General features: G+C 38.4%; 3 protein-coding genes and 1 long non-coding RNA gene across 8 annotated transcripts in view; 2 read left to right on the forward strand and 2 right to left on the reverse strand.

Annotated features, from left to right (window-relative positions):
- Positions 1 to 508: 508 nt before the first annotated feature.
- Positions 509 to 4490, reverse strand: LOC107742098 (protein FAM195A-like). The gene is made up of 5 exons (XM_016554973.1): positions 3866 to 4490; positions 3627 to 3696; positions 2670 to 2803; positions 1203 to 1304; positions 509 to 871 (listed from the first exon to the last, which is right to left on the reverse strand). The coding sequence occupies exons 1-5, from the start codon at positions 3918 to 3920 to the stop codon at positions 801 to 803; spliced, it is 432 nt and encodes a 143-aa protein (XP_016410459.1). The 5' UTR covers positions 3921 to 4490; the 3' UTR covers positions 509 to 800.
- A 333-nt stretch (positions 4491 to 4823) lies between these two features.
- LOC107742094 (glycerophosphodiester phosphodiesterase 1-like) lies at positions 4824 to 9685 on the reverse strand. The gene is made up of 6 exons (XM_016554962.1): positions 8964 to 9685; positions 7962 to 8137; positions 7755 to 7860; positions 7520 to 7612; positions 7180 to 7391; positions 4824 to 5714 (listed from the first exon to the last, which is right to left on the reverse strand). The coding sequence occupies exons 1-6, from the start codon at positions 9228 to 9230 to the stop codon at positions 5567 to 5569; spliced, it is 1002 nt and encodes a 333-aa protein (XP_016410448.1). The 5' UTR covers positions 9231 to 9685; the 3' UTR covers positions 4824 to 5566.
- LOC107742096 (transmembrane protein 186-like) lies at positions 9121 to 11597 on the forward strand. 5 transcript variants are annotated; one of them, XM_016554967.1, is made up of 5 exons: positions 9121 to 9204; positions 9893 to 9928; positions 10340 to 10379; positions 10468 to 10575; positions 10670 to 11597. In XM_016554967.1, exon 5 carries the CDS (start codon positions 10670 to 10672, stop codon positions 11318 to 11320), a length of 651 nt encoding a protein of 216 aa, XP_016410453.1. In that variant the 5' UTR covers positions 9121 to 9204; positions 9893 to 9928; positions 10340 to 10379; positions 10468 to 10575; the 3' UTR covers positions 11321 to 11597. The 5 variants fall into 5 exon arrangements, with proteins under 5 accessions (XP_016410453.1, XP_016410452.1, XP_016410457.1 ...); XM_016554966.1 differs by having other exon boundaries at positions 10340 to 10375; XM_016554971.1 differs by lacking the exon at positions 10340 to 10379.
- A 2959-nt stretch (positions 11598 to 14556) lies between these two features.
- Positions 14557 to 16218, forward strand: part of LOC107742099 (uncharacterized) — a 5035-nt gene continuing 3373 nt past the window's right edge. Inside the window, exon 1 of the long non-coding RNA XR_001640280.1 lies at positions 14557 to 14638. This is a non-coding gene — a long non-coding RNA (uncharacterized LOC107742099). The remainder of the gene's footprint in view (positions 14639 to 16218) is intronic.

A 16218-nucleotide genomic window follows, 5' to 3' on the forward strand; every position in this document is an offset into this window, starting at 1 on the left:
TTTATGTTGTGAATTTCATCCAACAGTTTAGAGATTTCTAAAACCAAAATGTGCCTCTCAAACAAACCCCTTGCCAAAAAAAATTTAAAAAAATTACGAAAACTGTAATAAATGTGCGGTCAACCAGTTTTGCTGAATAATATTAAGATTGTATTATTTTTGCATTGTGACAATATTTTCATGAAAAACAAGTATATTTCACAAAACTAGCATTAGCCTGTAATGCAAAAAAAAAAAAAAAATGTGTATTACAATATACAATTATATGTGTCCAGAAATTATTTTCATTATTGTATGACAATAAGAATAATTTTTTCACTTGCACTTATTTAAAAAAAAATCACAATGTAAAAATATTAAATAAAAATTATTATATGATAATGATTAGTTAATAAATATAAAATATGACTCCTAAATTTGCACCCAATGATATCAGAACGTGACCAACAGTGAACAAAATCACCAAAGACGTCTTGAAAAACTTTTACTGGACTTTTTTTGGGGGGGAGGGGGGGTTGTTTTATAACATCACTTTTTTTCAAAGATCTGCCGAGAAAAACAGACATCTCACATTCTAACAAAAAGAAAAGCAGAAGAAAAATCTGATCATCTTCCGTGTGCATGAGAGAGAGTCCGGGTCCGGCTGGGCAAACAGTTCCACAGGAAGGGCTGAATTTCTTACAGTGTGCAAATCTCTCGCATGATCACCTGAGCTCATCAGGAGAGTCAGGCTGCACTGCCTCAGTCTGGACCGGTCAGCCACATCTCCTCATGCCCCATCATGCCCCATCATGCACCTGTCATGACAGGTTGGCAATGTTGGCCAGGAAACGCTTGGCCCACCACTCCTCGAGATCAATAGGCACAAAATCTGAAAAAGACAGAGACTGGGTGAGTTCTTTGAGATCGTACCATATTTTAATTAAACAATAGCGCACAAAATGTATGGACTTTTTTTTTTTTTTTTTCATTTGTAGTGTGGAAGCAGCTTTTCTTCAAAACAGATCCTTTTGTGCTCCGGAAACTAATTCATACAGGTTTGGAACGACATGAGGGTGAGTAAATTACCATTTTTACATTTAAATTGAATTTGTGTATCCGAAAGACAGAAGAGGCCTTCAAAATAGGCTGAGAAGAGAGAACAAGTCAGCAAAATAGAGACTATTTAAAGAAAGTAAATAGGACAGAAGTCCTAGACTGACTCTTCATGCCGGGATTGGGGCTTCTCTCCGCGTACTGAACCGGGCCTTTCCCGTTCTCCGGCTGGGATCCCTCTCCAAGCTTATGTTCCACCTCCTGCCAAGCTGCAATCATAAGATATTGTATCAGTATAAAATTACAATTCAGTCTTCCAACAATTAACACCTTAAAAAGGTCATAAATCAGAGAAGAAATCTTAAATTCATAGTCATGGCATTAAATGTTGCATCAATTGCAAAAAAACTTTCACTGTATTTTGGTCTTGTTTTCCAGTTCAAATATCTAAACATCCTTAAATCAAGATACATTTACTTGAGATGCAAGATGATGATATGAAGTCTTGTTTTCTAAGAAATTTAACAAAACTAGGTGTTTATGCGTAAAACAAGAACAAGCATCTGTCAATGGAGTATGAAACTTTTTTTCCCTTCGAGTTTTCACACCATAATTGATTTTTTTTGTAAAGTGAATGAAAAAGTAATGGCAATATGTAGGAAGTTGTATATCAAACTTTAAAGTGCTGCTAATGCAACTCATTAGAATTCCTAGACATGGAAAAATCTTACATTTATCTTCATAAAATCTGCAGAAACTCTTTACATACTGCTCTCATGTAGATTAAAATTTGCAAGTCATGGTGACGTCTAATTCATTAGTGAATCATTCATTTGAGTTGATTCTTTTCAATGCATGTTCATATTGTAGCCAGAACGATTCATTTGTGAACAAGTCTATATCTGAATGTCTTTTCAAATCCTTCATTCAGTGATCAAAAACGAATGGAGAGGTATACAAACCAAACAGACATGTTTTGTCCTAATTTGCATCGTATCCCAACATACTACTTGTGAAAACACTACAAATGCAATGCATCACAACAAAAGAAGAGTTTAGATCTAGAAAAAACATGATTTTCTTCTCATTGGCAACTCGGTAGAAGTAAATGTGGACACCTTTTACCAATTCTAATTGCTTCCTTTACACTCCCTAAACCGGTTGCGAGATTTTACCGGATCATACAGCTCTTTTCGATTGACTAAAGCAGTTTTGCAAAACATTAAGCCTCAGTTGACTAGCCTGTCATTGTACAAAAGAGCATGAAAACTGCCCTTGAGGGCCATTGCATCAGCTGCTGGAGGTGGAGCCTGGCCTGCAAACAAACACCCTCCTCCTGAAGATAAGAATTGCCCTGTTACACACAAACTTTGCTGGACTTACCTCATTATAAAGTACATTTATGGAGTCTGAACCCCAGTCATTCACAACTTTAGTTTGCACATGATTAAACTCTTACAACTTTAATAAAGAATCAAGACAAGCTGCAAACTTGTAACGACTTCAAGTTACTGGAGAGCCTTGAATCCGTTTGGTCGCTCTTCAAAGTCCATTAAGGTCATGGCAACTACTTGCCCCAACCTTAGCCCTCCTCAAGGTCTCAGTGGTCAAGGATTCAACATTACTGAACTCACCCTCATAAACAAACCGAACATTTTCCTCGTGTGCTGGGGTGAATCCCTCACTAGTGTTCTCAGCTTTTGGAGAGGTTGATCTGTGGAACCGCTTTCCGTTCAGCCGGTGAAATACAATCTTAGGCGCTGGTGAACTACAAACAATAGATCAAGACGAGTTTTCAAGAATCATCCTGGGATTATTACATTCGGTCTCCTTCAATTTACATTGCATTCATCTCTCATTTGCACACTTTAAATCTAAATAAAGAAATTGTATTCATTTAAAAAGAAACATTCACTTTCATTACATGGAAAAAGAGTACATTCTTTAACATATATAACAATATTAATTCCGATTTTAACGGCTAAACGCGAATTTTTGGTGAACTGTTTCTTTAAGTCCAAATACTTCCTTACACAATGTCGTTACTACAGTAACAGCGACACGTTATGAAACACGGTTGTTTATTATATCAGCATAACAAGCGGTATAAGTTATATTAAACCGGTGAAATCTCAAACGCAAAATGACAGACAAACGCGACCCTCTCTAGCCTAGAAAGCAGCACGCGGAGCTACACGACGTCCTTGTGGGAATATGAGGGGGGTGTGACAAGCATGTGCTCGCATTATAATAACCCCAAAAGGTTAGTGATTAACCCTTATACCGACATGAAGACGAATACATTCGCGACACAATCTTCAAACACGCCGACAAACCACGCGTTCTCGGAAACGCGCGCGCTACACTTGCAAGGTCACACACACGGCGCAAGAAAAAAACAAGCGACTTTGGCAAAAGCGTAAAGACGGGACGTCCTGGCTTAGAAATGAGGCCAACTTGTTCGGTACGGATACTTTTAAGTGTGCTAAACTCATACACGAGACGGACACGCTTTTTAAAGGCGCAGTTAAATCATTTTTCCCCTCAGGGACCAAACTCAGGTGTTACATATAAATGCTATTACTACTCACTCCGATACAAACCAGTGGCTTTGCTTCTGTTTCAGGTCGTTCGCTTTGCTCTCAATCTGTTGCGTAGGGCCTGCAAGAAACAATATCTGTTAATACGTATTTAAAGTAATGTCAACCATATTAAATAGACGCACGTGGTTTATTCTTAAATATCTACTATAATAAAGTTAAAAGAACGCTAAATAAATAACGCACCGACTAATGTGACATGATATGTATGCGTGCTGGTGAAATTATACCTGTTCTCCGTTGTGTAACAAGTTTGCTGGGACCTCTGGTTATTGTGTACATCATGTGAGACACGGTTTCTGAAGAACCCCTGCGGCGCGATAGATCCACGCGAGGTCTACGGATCGCTCAGTGCGAAAGTCACGATTATACGCACGCCAGAAAACGTCACGCGATCCCGCTTCAGGACGCAGCTCTCTTGACGCAGCCACCGTGGAAACGAGCAGCGATCCTGATCGCAAATATGCAGTTCAGATTTAAGCGCCGTGCGTTTACTTGAGGTCAGTCAAGGTTAAGAGCGTGTATTGCCCTGATTACGCGTCGGAGTGCCCGGTGCTGAGAAACTTTCTGAGCTCTGGTTCGGTCTGGACTCTACTGTAAACTCGGACGTTCAGATCGCATTCGTAGCCTTCTTCCGTGACGTCACGGCACGCCCCCCGCGATGTTCAACCGGGGTCACCTTTCACCTTGTGGACGCCATCAAACTGGCTCTGTGTACCATCTAAACACGGGTTTCATCATGCCGCCAAACATACAACTGATAACCGCGTAACGTTATAATAAACGACCGCGCGGTATGATAAAGTCGGGCTGCGCAAATGTGCGCTGCTACGAGGCGCTTCGCGCACCACGTGGGAACCAGGCGCTCTTGTGTAAAATTCATGTCTGCAAACGTACCACTGAACTGATTAAAGTGTAGAGTAACACGAGCGCGCATTAAAGACCACGGGTTGCGCATGCGCAAATGTGCGCGGCTAAGACACGGTTCCGGCCAGGCTTTACGTGGTACCACATTAACAGTTTGTTTGGGTCAAACCATACGGTTAACCTCGCTAATCTGCGATGCAGGTACTTTAGTTACACCTTTCACTCTTTAAACCAATAGGACTAAATATAACAAGAAATAAGAGAGGAAAACCCATCTGAGGCAATTGTTACATAACCACTGTTGTACAACAGTCCTTGAAATGCAACTACTAAGACAAAATGGCTGTTAATTAAGAATTTTATAATTTTATTTTAGTATAACCATCAAAGAAAACAGGAACATGCCACTTTCAAATAATCCTGAATTAGTATTTATGTATCCAACGTTTGGTAGCTGCCTGAGATCTTGCCTCAGATCAAGATCTGTTGCTCATTTTATAAGTTTATTGACCCCTCTTGAGGTAGGTATAACTACAGAAATGTGGTTTTACGTGTAACCTGTTCATTAGCTATCAGTACCAGACTTAGCAAACCCAAATAGCAAGGTATACACAGCCAATTTTATGAACGAGAGAGAAGCCATACCTTATCCTAAATATTCAGTAGCTCAGCAATTTTTTAATGCCGTTTCTGCACAATTTAAGTAGCAGTAAAACAAAAGCTGGTTTACTAAATGAATTCCCCTCTCTTTCCTCAAAAATGTCCTTCTTCAATGAATAATGCCATTAAAATGGAAATAAAATAATGATATTACCTATATAGTCAAATTGGCTCACCTGAGTGGGTGTGTACAGTACATTTGAACATTGATATTTACATCTCCCATATTATAAATTTTACACAATGAAAGCATTTTGTTACCCTGTAAATTTCAAGTCTCTACAGCATGCTTCCTAAATCAGAGCAATTCATTACAGACATACTTTAATATTTTGAGTTTAGCAGAACAGTTTAGTTGCTTGAATTGCTAAAGGCCTAACCTAGTGATTGTACAATGTGGCATTTCAGTAGTGAGGTTCACAGTCCTCTACGAGACTGTCGGTGATGTAGTTGATCTTCAGTAGTTGCTGGTAGTACTGCTTCTCTACAGCCGTGTTCACCGTCCAGCCCACCACCTCTACACCGCGGGCTGCCCAGTACTGCACACAGTCCCTAGTGAAAGAACAGTGACCATTTTAAAGAGCAATGCACACTCCTCTACTGTAGGTGGCACTGATGACTTACTAGATCAGCTTTAAATGTTCCTACACAGATACAGTCATATTCACTTGTATGTATGTACTTGCCTGTTTTGATTTTGGATTTTGATTTTTTTTAATAAAAAAATGCATTTATTGTATAGAGTACTGCAGGAATGAGTCATAAAACCTAAAAACGAGTTAGGATTTTAGCACTTCCATTTCCATTGTCAGTGTTTTTTTTAATGGGTTTTTGGTTAAAGGGGTCATATGATGTTGCTAAAAAGAACATTATCTTGTGTATTTGGTGTAATGCAATGTGTTTATGTGGTTTAAGGTAAAAAAAAAACATTATTTTCCACATACTGTACATTATTGTTTCTCCTCTATGCCCCGCCTTTCTGAAACGCGTCGATTTTTACAAAGCTCATCGGTCTGAAAAGTGAGGTGTGCTCTGATTGGCCAGCTATCCAGTGCGTTGTGATTGGCCGAATACCTCAAGCGTGAGACGGAAATGTTACGCCCCTTGCCATATTGTGATGATGCCCTGTCCGGCCGGAGCGATGATTCAAGTGATTGTGATTCAAGTGAGGAACGGCGGGAGGGTTAGAGTGAGCAGAGGCAGGGGCTTGAGAACGGTGCGTCCGGCGATTTCGACGAAGGAGTGTCCGGAAGGACGTGACGACTCCGGGCTGGACTCTGCTTCGTCCACGGTGAAAGCCGATCCGGCGATCCACAGCGCAAAGTTGTAGTATTTCCTCAGCGACCAGCACGGATCAGCTCCAGGCATGACGAAGCAGATGTCCTCTTTTGGAAGACCAAACAAAGTAGTTTCGCTTTTACAACGAAGCACACAGTGCCTTTATGACATTGCGGCGGAAACAACAAAACTACAGCGAGAATAAAAGTTACGCCGCCTTTCAAATTTATTCACTTTTCAATTTTTGTTTTCAAAAAGCTCAGTTTTCCTTGACAAAAACACTGTCTCCGTGTGGATGGAAGGCCAAAACGCAGAGAAAAAGATGCATTTTCAAACTAAAACATATTAGTGTGGACAAGGCATAAGTGCTCCAAATTGACCAAGCTGTCCATATGACTCCCTAATCCTAAATATAAACAATAATATGATGCCTGACAGCGCTAACAACCACTGAAGTCCCACCTGTAGCATTTCAGAGAGGACTAAGAAAATAAGTGTTAGGGTTGTGCAGCAGTGGTCAAAGATAATGGTCAGTGACCCATTTCATGGTCAGTGACCCAAAATACAACCCATTTCAGCAGTTACATGCAGTGGTTGCTTTTCTGTAACTGACAGATATGCGCAATTTATTTTAAGACCTGCGGTAGGTGTGTTAAACACCTTACGGTAATGTAATACACACAATGATATGGCTTCACAATAATAATCTAAAAATAGCAATAATGTCATGGTGACTCACGGCGAGATGAAGTTCTTCTGCACCAGGAAGGCGGAGACTCCACACAGGTTCCACAGCAGGTGATGATGAGCCCAGTCCAGGAGCACATCCAACACCTGCATCCAGTGGTGCTTCCACGCGGATGAGAACCGTGGCGTCCCGTCGCCAAACCGACTCAGACTCCACGGCCGATGGGTCAATGAGGTCACCACATTCGGATCCGCCTGTCGCATCTGGAAAAGATCAGCCAATACACTTTTATATTAGTGTAGAAAAAAATGTATATGTATGTAGAATATATGAATTGTTAAAAAAATGAAATTCAGGTCCCGTCAAATGCAATCGGACTGGATTATGTTACCCTATAGATGACTTTGGGCTCAAATGAGCAGACGATGCTTGTGTTGTAGAGTACTGGATACTTCTGGAATAATTCTTTCAGTGCTGCAGCCACCTGTGGACAACAGATACATGAAAGCATTAATATTCTGGTTTCCCAATGCAAGAATCATTAAAGTTCTTGCTAAGCAACAACCTGTGGATCAAGATTGAAGAAATGGGCCCACCAACAATGGACCATTGACAGTTGATGGTACCTCATCTGGATGACCTTTGACGTCAAAGTAGATGGTCAACTGGCGCTTGATGCATTCCTCTACTGCCTCCTGCAGCGTTGGAACCTTCTCACCTCGGAAACGGTCACTGCTCGCAACCAACAACAACATACCACCTGCTGTCTTTAACTTGGTCTTGATTATTTGTTCTCTATGCATGAAACAAGGCTGTCTTTCTTCCCATCTAACTTGAATCTGTGTTTGGCTGCTGCATCCAGTTTGCGCAGTTCAGAGAAGAGCAGCTTGCTCAGTGGTCCTGATCCGTTTGTGGTTCGGTCCACGGTGTCATCGTGCATCAGTATGGGAACCCCATCGGCCGTGAACTCCAGGTCCAGCTCCACACCCGTGGCTCCATTCTCACTCGCCTTTCATTTAGAAATAAGAGTCATTATAAAAGGAAGAAACCAGTGATTGGTGTGAGATTTACAGTGTGTTGAGGAAAACCACAGATAATACAATGCTTTCACAATGTTTGAAAGATAGAAGAAATACAAGAAATGAGCTTTTGAGGTTAAAGAACATGTGATGGTGATAAAAGAAAGAAAGAAAGGAAAGTAGATATTTATATAATATTTAATGTGCAGTCAAATAATATACATTAAATAATTAAATGGAGCAAATGGAAGTAAACAAGTAAATAAAACTTTAAAGTTAAGATACACATTTTTAAAAACTTGGCCTCATAAATGCAACATAGTTTGTATAATTTATATAAATTATACATTGTTTACTTTGAATATTGGTGGCTTGGTGCTCCTGTATTGTAAGTCGCTTTGGCAAATAAAAATAAAAAAGCATCTGCCCAATTTTCGTTCGTGCAAATTTTGTTTTGTAAATAATCTAGATATAATATTTGCATGTATATTTGCATTACAACACTCCTCGGCTTTTGGTTCATCACGAGTCGGACATGTTTGAAAGAAACGATTCTCTGTTCAATCAGCCAATGAACCGCTGTATTTGATTCGTTAAAAACTCTTTCATTTGAACGAGCTGAACCGATTCATTCAAAAGATACGACTCGTTCACGAATCGAACATCGGTGCTGTCAGTGTGATACTTGTTGTATCACTTTATGTGTTGTCTTTAAAAATAAGCATGCAGTTGCTTTAAATTAGCACTGCCACGAAAAAAAAAACCATATTTAAACATTTAAAAAAATAAAATAAACCAGCATAATGACATGCTCACCGCGCGTATAGCAGCTATGGTGTTCTCTGGAGCGTCGTGTCCACCACCGCGGTGCGCCACCGCTGACACGCCGCCCGACGACACTCTAGACCCGGGCCGAAGCACCCGTCTGGCCCGGCTGGAGGGGACCTGGGGGAACCGGAACATCACCATGAAGAGGTAGAGAGAGGCCGTGAGCACCGTGGGCCAGACGGAGCTTCTGGTTCCCAGCAGAACCACGATGAAGACAACAGAGAACAGCGTGAGCTCATCTCCTAAATGAAGCATGATGAGAAAACGAACCTACAAACCACGAGCTCTATTACTGCAACTAATCAATCGGTGATCAATAAACATGTAGGATCAGCGGTCAGCTACTCGATCGATGCAAGCGTCGTTGCTTTCAGATAAAATCCGCATCGCGAGCGTTCAGTCTCGAGTCATTCATTGCCACACAACTGTATGACAGACCTGCTTCTTGCATTAATGAACTGTCATTAAAAAATGTATTAATGACATCACGGATGCATTGCGAAATTGCTCGCGCGACCAGTTTGACTGCTGACGCCCTCATCACAGTAAACAGCATTAACTGATATTAATGACATCCTAAATGAAAGCATTTATACTGCGTGTCGTATTGTGCCGATAACCTGTTTAGCCTGCTTGATGAGCTACGAGCGCAAGATCTCTAGAATAAAATACCTATCCGATGCGATGCATTGGTGGAAAGTTCCTACTATTGAAAATAACAACATAAAAGTTCCTGTGTTTAAAGGATTTTTGGTTAAATAATATAAATAAATGCCTAGTATAAGTCAATTTCACACAAAAAAATAGTACATTTTATTATTTCGTAAACTATAATTTAAATGTATATAACACATTTTACATTTGACAAGTTTATAAACAACTCAGAGACTTTTATTATGAAGTGTTCAGCTTTACAGAAGCACTGCGCGATGCGCTGAACTTGTCTGGAGATGGTAAGTGCGTTCAAAACTGCATAAATTGTTAATTTTAGTACATATTAATAACTTATTTTGGCCATTTGTTTTGTGCGTTTTCTTTGTAATTAATATGTCTTAGCTGCCTAGAACACGAGTTGCAAATACCTTTTAAACTGAGTTCATACAATGATTGTGTTTTGAAAGGCAGACATAAAAACCCCGTGTGTAAAGGATTTTGTTTGATACGAGACAAAATTGAGCAAAAAAAGTCAAACTAAAAATACAACCATTTAGTATTTGATTTAATTGTACAACTGAATTATTTTATTTATTTATTTATTTTTTGCATTTCAAAAGTATACAAAAGTTATTTTATTGTGATAACAGCACAAGGACTTTTACTTTGAAGTTCGTTTCACTGACTTTCTATTCTATCCCGTTTCACAGAAGCACTCCGCGATGCACTGAACTTGTATGCAGATGGTAAGTGCGTACATAACTGCATAAATTGTTGATTTTAATACATTGTATTGTATTCATCTTTCGTGTATTGTCTTTCATTGTCAAATATTTAGCAGCCTGAAACCCTTTAGCACATATCCTCAATCTGAGTTCCCCTAAGGATTGCCCTTGACAGCCAGTATATCTTACTCTACTTGTACCCACAGGATAAGTATTTTTAAGTAAGTGTGCTGTATTATCAAGTTTTTTTTTTTTTTTTGGCGTTATCAAGTCAACTTTTAATAACTACTGTTACCATGGTTACTGTCTCCTCAGATGATGTCAGCACGCTTAATCCACATTTCCCGTCTTCCTCTATATGGGTGCCGGTGTCATCGTGCAGGACTCATTTCACACACTCATGTGCAATACAGCAGTGACCTGGTGCACGTGGGTCGCCGGAAGCCCATTGCATTCACACACGCTATGTCATTCAGTTCTGATCTTGCCTCAAGGAAATACAGTCTAATTTACACTTTTCCGGCTATCAAAGGCCTGCGGGCTCTTTCTAGACTCAAACTGATGCAGACGGGCATCACCGTCGTCTTATTGCCCACAGTGTACTACCTCTACCTGCAGGGACAGGCGTCAGTAATGCTGCTGAGTTACTCCACAGGCATAGCTGTGTTTGCCGGCATCATGCTGTACTCCATAAGCCACTATGTCAGACGAGTGGTTGGCATGATGTATCTGGATTCAACGCGGACCGTCTTAAAGGTGTCGCACCTGACCTTCTGGGGTCACAGACGGGACATATACGTGCCCGTGTCAGATGTCATGACTCTGGGAGAGTCTGGGGATACCAAAGGAGAACCGATCCTGTGTTTAAAGCGCTACAGCCGTTCTGATACAATGTACTTCTCTCCCAGACTGGGACGAGTGGTGGACAAAAATGCCTTTGAGAAGGTTTTTGGGAGTTTGTCGTGAATTTAGTTTTCTCTTGTTTTTTTTTCATGTTGTGTCATACGCCACTGGATATTGTCTTGTAATTTAAAAGTGACAAATAAAGATGTTATTCATTTCACATTCATGAAAAATGTTAATAGAATGGTGTAGAGATGACGTATTATGATGTATTTTTGTAGGCCAACCCGGAAGTGCATCACCGTGGTTCCTTCACAAAAAAAACCTAGTATTATTTTTCCATTGGCTTTTGGATTGCTGCAGAAAATAAGCTCTGTGACCAATAAAAGTTAACGGTTTCTTGTTATAATTTTAAACGGTAACATTTTAGCAGTTGAAAACATTTGTTAGAAATTTAGAAACGTAATCAGTTACATTACTTTAATATATTAATTGAAATAGTTAACTTACACTACTTATTACATTTAACATTCAAGAAACCGATTTTTTAAACTATCATTTATAACTGCTTTGATCTGTTTTGATCAGAGAAATCAGTTTCTTTAAATAAAAAAAATAGCTCATTATTATTCTGAGTTTAAATTTTGAATAATAGATTCAAAATTAGGCTACCTTGGTTATAAAGACTGGCATATTTATTTATTTCAGCAAAAATCCTACACAAAATGCTTTGAAGACTCCCCAGATAGCAACAGAGTCTGGCTTAATTCTGGCACTGTTTTTTTCTCTCTCCACAGTCTTGTGCCAAACAGCATTAGGCTGAGCTCTGGCTGGGGTCTGGCCAACCAAAAGAAACAAAAAGCAATACTCCAGCCACAGCTCAGCCAAACATAGCCATGGCTGGATGGTCCGCCAGAAAAAGAAAATATTCAGCTGAGATCTGGGTGGGTTGTGATTACCCGAAGAGTAAATCAAAGATCTCTGGCATGAATGTGCTTTAAAGTAAAACAGCCTTGTGTAAGATGTGTGTGGTGTTATTAAGCGGTTCATATTTATTTTATACATCATCATAAAGTTAATTTTGTCAAAAAGAATAAAAAATGTCTTTGTTCTAGTTAAATATCCTAGCCTATACGATATTTATTTAAATAGCAGACACTTTTATCAAAAGCGATTTAAGAACTATGAATACAACAAGTAATTAATCACGAGGGGGCAGTAATAAAAGTGTTTTTAAAGAAAAGAAGACTTGATGATCATTCTGTTGACAAGATTATTTTGATGGGCAGTTAAGGCAGACAAGGAGGTTTCAGTGTGCAGAATGAGAAAAACAAAACGAAATGTTTGCAGAATGATCGAAGACAGAAACAAATATTTAGAGTGAGGATTGTCTTGATTTCCTTGTAATAATGAATAATTTATAATGTGTATTTTGTAACGAAAAAATAAAAAATCCGCAGTTCCCCAGCGCAGTCTGGGCCAATGCTTCTTAGTTATATATATATATATTTTATTGTATATGCTGAACATTTAACATTCATACCATAAAGAAACATTACAAACAGGACATTAACATTTTATGAGGGGAAAAAAGAAAAAAAAGGTAGAAACAATAATACTAACAGAAGGGTATACATCTATAATCACAATAGAAAGGAGTTTAGTTCTGTGAATGTATCCATAGTTGTGGTTGCGGACGTAGTTTGCAGTGCATCTTGCAAATAGTAGTTGATTTACATCTACGTCGTTAAATCCGCTTTACAAAAAAGGACTACTTTTCCCAGAGTGATGACGTATTATGATGTATTTTTGTAGGCCAACCCGGAAGTGCATCACCGTGGTTCCTTCACAAAAAAAACCTAGTATTATTTTTCCATTGGCTTTTGGATTGCTGCAGAAAATAAGCTCTGTGACCAATAAAAGTTAACGGTTTCTTGTTATAATTTTAAACGGTAACATTTTAGCAGTTGAAAACATTTGTTAGAAATTTAGAAACGTAATCAGTTACATTACTTTAATATATTAATTGAAATAGTTAACTTACACTACTTATTACATTTAACATTCAAGAAACCGATTTTTTAAACTATCATTTATAACTGCTTTGATCTGTTTTGATCAGAGAAATCAGTTTCTTTAAATAAAAAAAATAGCTCATTATTATTCTGAGTTTAAATTTTGAATAATAGATTCAAAATTAGGCTACCTTGGTTATAAAGACTGGCATATTTATTTATTTCAGCAAAAATCCTACACAAAATGCTTTGAAGACTCCCCAGATAGCAACAGAGTCTGGCTTAATTCTGGCACTGTTTTTTTCTCTCTCCACAGTCTTGTGCCAAACAGCATTAGGCTGAGCTCTGGCTGGGGTCTGGCCAACCAAAAGAAACAAAAAGCAATACTCCAGCCACAGCTCAGCCAAACATAGCCATGGCTGGATGGTCCGCCAGAAAAAGAAAATATTCAGCTGAGATCTGGGTGGGTTGTGATTACCCGAAGAGTAAATCAAAGATCTCTGGCATGAATGTGCTTTAAAGTAAAACAGCCTTGTGTAAGATGTGTGTGGTGTTATTAAGCGGTTCATATTTATTTTATACATCATCATAAAGTTAATTTTGTCAAAAAGAATAAAAAATGTCTTTGTTCTAGTTAAATATCCTAGCCTATACGATATTTATTTAAATAGCAGACACTTTTATCAAAAGCGATTTAAGAACTATGAATACAACAAGTAATTAATCACGAGGGGGCAGTAATAAAAGTGTTTTTAAAGAAAAGAAGACTTGATGATCATTCTGTTGACAAGATTATTTTGATGGGCAGTTAAGGCAGACAAGGAGGTTTCAGTGTGCAGAATGAGAAAAACAAAACGAAATGTTTGCAGAATGATCGAAGACAGAAACAAATATTTAGAGTGAGGATTGTCTTGATTTCCTTGTAATAATGAATAATTTATAATGTGTATTTTGTAACGAAAAAATAAAAAATCCGCAGTTCCCCAGCGCAGTCTGGGCCAATGCTTCTTAGTTATATATATATATATTTTATTGTATATGCTGAACATTTAACATTCATACCATAAAGAAACATTACAAACAGGACATTAACATTTTATGAGGGGAAAAAAGAAAAAAAAGGTAGAAACAATAATACTAACAGAAGGGTATACATCTATAATCACAATAGAAAGGAGTTTAGTTCTGTGAATGTATCCATAGTTGTGGTTGCGGACGTAGTTTGCAGTGCATCTTGCAAATAGTAGTTGATTTACATCTACGTCGTTAAATCCGCTTTACAAAAAAGGACTACTTTTCCCAGAGTGCACCTCGTGACACACAACAGAGGATCCGGAAGTTGCGTAGCAGTTAGCCAGCCGCTAATATTTACCAAAACAGTCTGGAGGACTTCGACAATCACGCCACAATCATTTAGTACTTAAATGTAAGTTTACATTTTTTAAAATCTCAACTAACTCGTAGATTTCACCAATTCTTCTACAGCGCGTTACCTGAGTTGCTTTTTGTTCATGTATAATTCCAGCAGGGACTGGCGCTCTCTCTGGCAGCGGCAGGTCGCAGCGCCACTTCCGGTGGCCACGGCAGCTGCCAGAGTTCGTGGCAGCTGCCACGGTCTTTCTCGCCGTTTCTGCTGTTTGCTCGGTAAAACTACACTGTACTCAGTGGCGTTTTTTAAAATGATGATGCAAAGTTCCCACAATTGTAGTAGTATTATTATTATTATTATTATTTTTATGTATCAGCTGCCAGAGTTCTTGCCAGGAGTCACGATCGTTTGTCGCCGTTCCTGCTGTAAACTACACTGTTGTTTTTAAATAAAAGATTTGATGATGCATATTATATACCAGCAAGCAGATACGATCAGACTGTGAACCCAATAAGCTCAATTGCATAAGCATTTTCCCATAAAGAACATACACACACATAAGAAATGCCAGCTGCCGCTAGCCAATATTGTATATACGCACACACACAAACATTCATTTATTTATTTAATGTAACACTTTAGTTATTAACTAGTTGCTTGCATATTACTATATTAGCCATTCTCCCATCCAGCTCTGCAATTTGCATTGTGATGCAATTTGTTGCTCCTTTTCCATTGAAAGGACAATGGGAAATTGTATTTTTCCATCCCAGTTTCTCTTGCTACACCAGTCAGCTGCAGTTCACCCATCCAGCTCTGCAATTTGCATTGTGATGCAATTTGTTGCTCCTTTTCCTTTGAAAGGACAATGGGAAATTGTATTTTTCCATCCCAGTTTCTCTTGCTACACCAGTCAGCTGCAGTCCTGGCGTCTCTCAGAAGAAGGATTTCCTGCAGTAAATAACAAATATGGTCAAATTATTTCATGTATACTGATGTTAATGCTTCAAACGTGTAGAGTACATAAAGCTGTTACAACATTTTTAAGAAATATATGATCTTTTGTTATAATGAATGCTGTCTATCAGTTCTTGTGTCATTTAAGACCTTAATGGATCTTAATGAAATCCAGTTCCTTCAGAATTAATTCATTTAACTGTTATGTATCATTTATCAGGAATCCCACAGATATTTGCCAGATATTTTATATTACAAAAATGTTATTTCATTCATGTACCATGTTTATATTCCATGTTTATATTATTTTCCATTTTTATTATTTTTGATGACACATGAAAATTAAAAAAAGAAAAATCGGTACCTAATTACAATGGCATCAGCTTGACATGCAAATCCCCTAATGTCATGACAGGGAGAATGTATTTAGTGATGTTATACAAAGACCATTTGTAGTAAAACCGTAGTTATACAATTGTAATAAAAAAAACATTTCATTTCTCGGTGATCCCACATTTGCCCATTTTCATTTTTGTAGAAGTGAACAGTTCTGCTGGAGAACTTTCTGCCCACGCAGCTTTGTGTAGGGATTTAATTTGGTGCTCATCGGCTTGTTGGTATGTAGTATGCATCATCAATTATATATATATATATATATATATATATATATATATGTATAT

The sequence above is a fragment of the Sinocyclocheilus rhinocerous genome, unplaced genomic scaffold, assembly GCF_001515625.1.
Source record: "Sinocyclocheilus rhinocerous isolate Xijiao unplaced genomic scaffold, SAMN03320098_v1.1 scaffold2873, whole genome shotgun sequence".
Classification (NCBI taxonomy): domain Eukaryota; kingdom Metazoa; phylum Chordata; class Actinopteri; order Cypriniformes; family Cyprinidae; genus Sinocyclocheilus; species Sinocyclocheilus rhinocerous.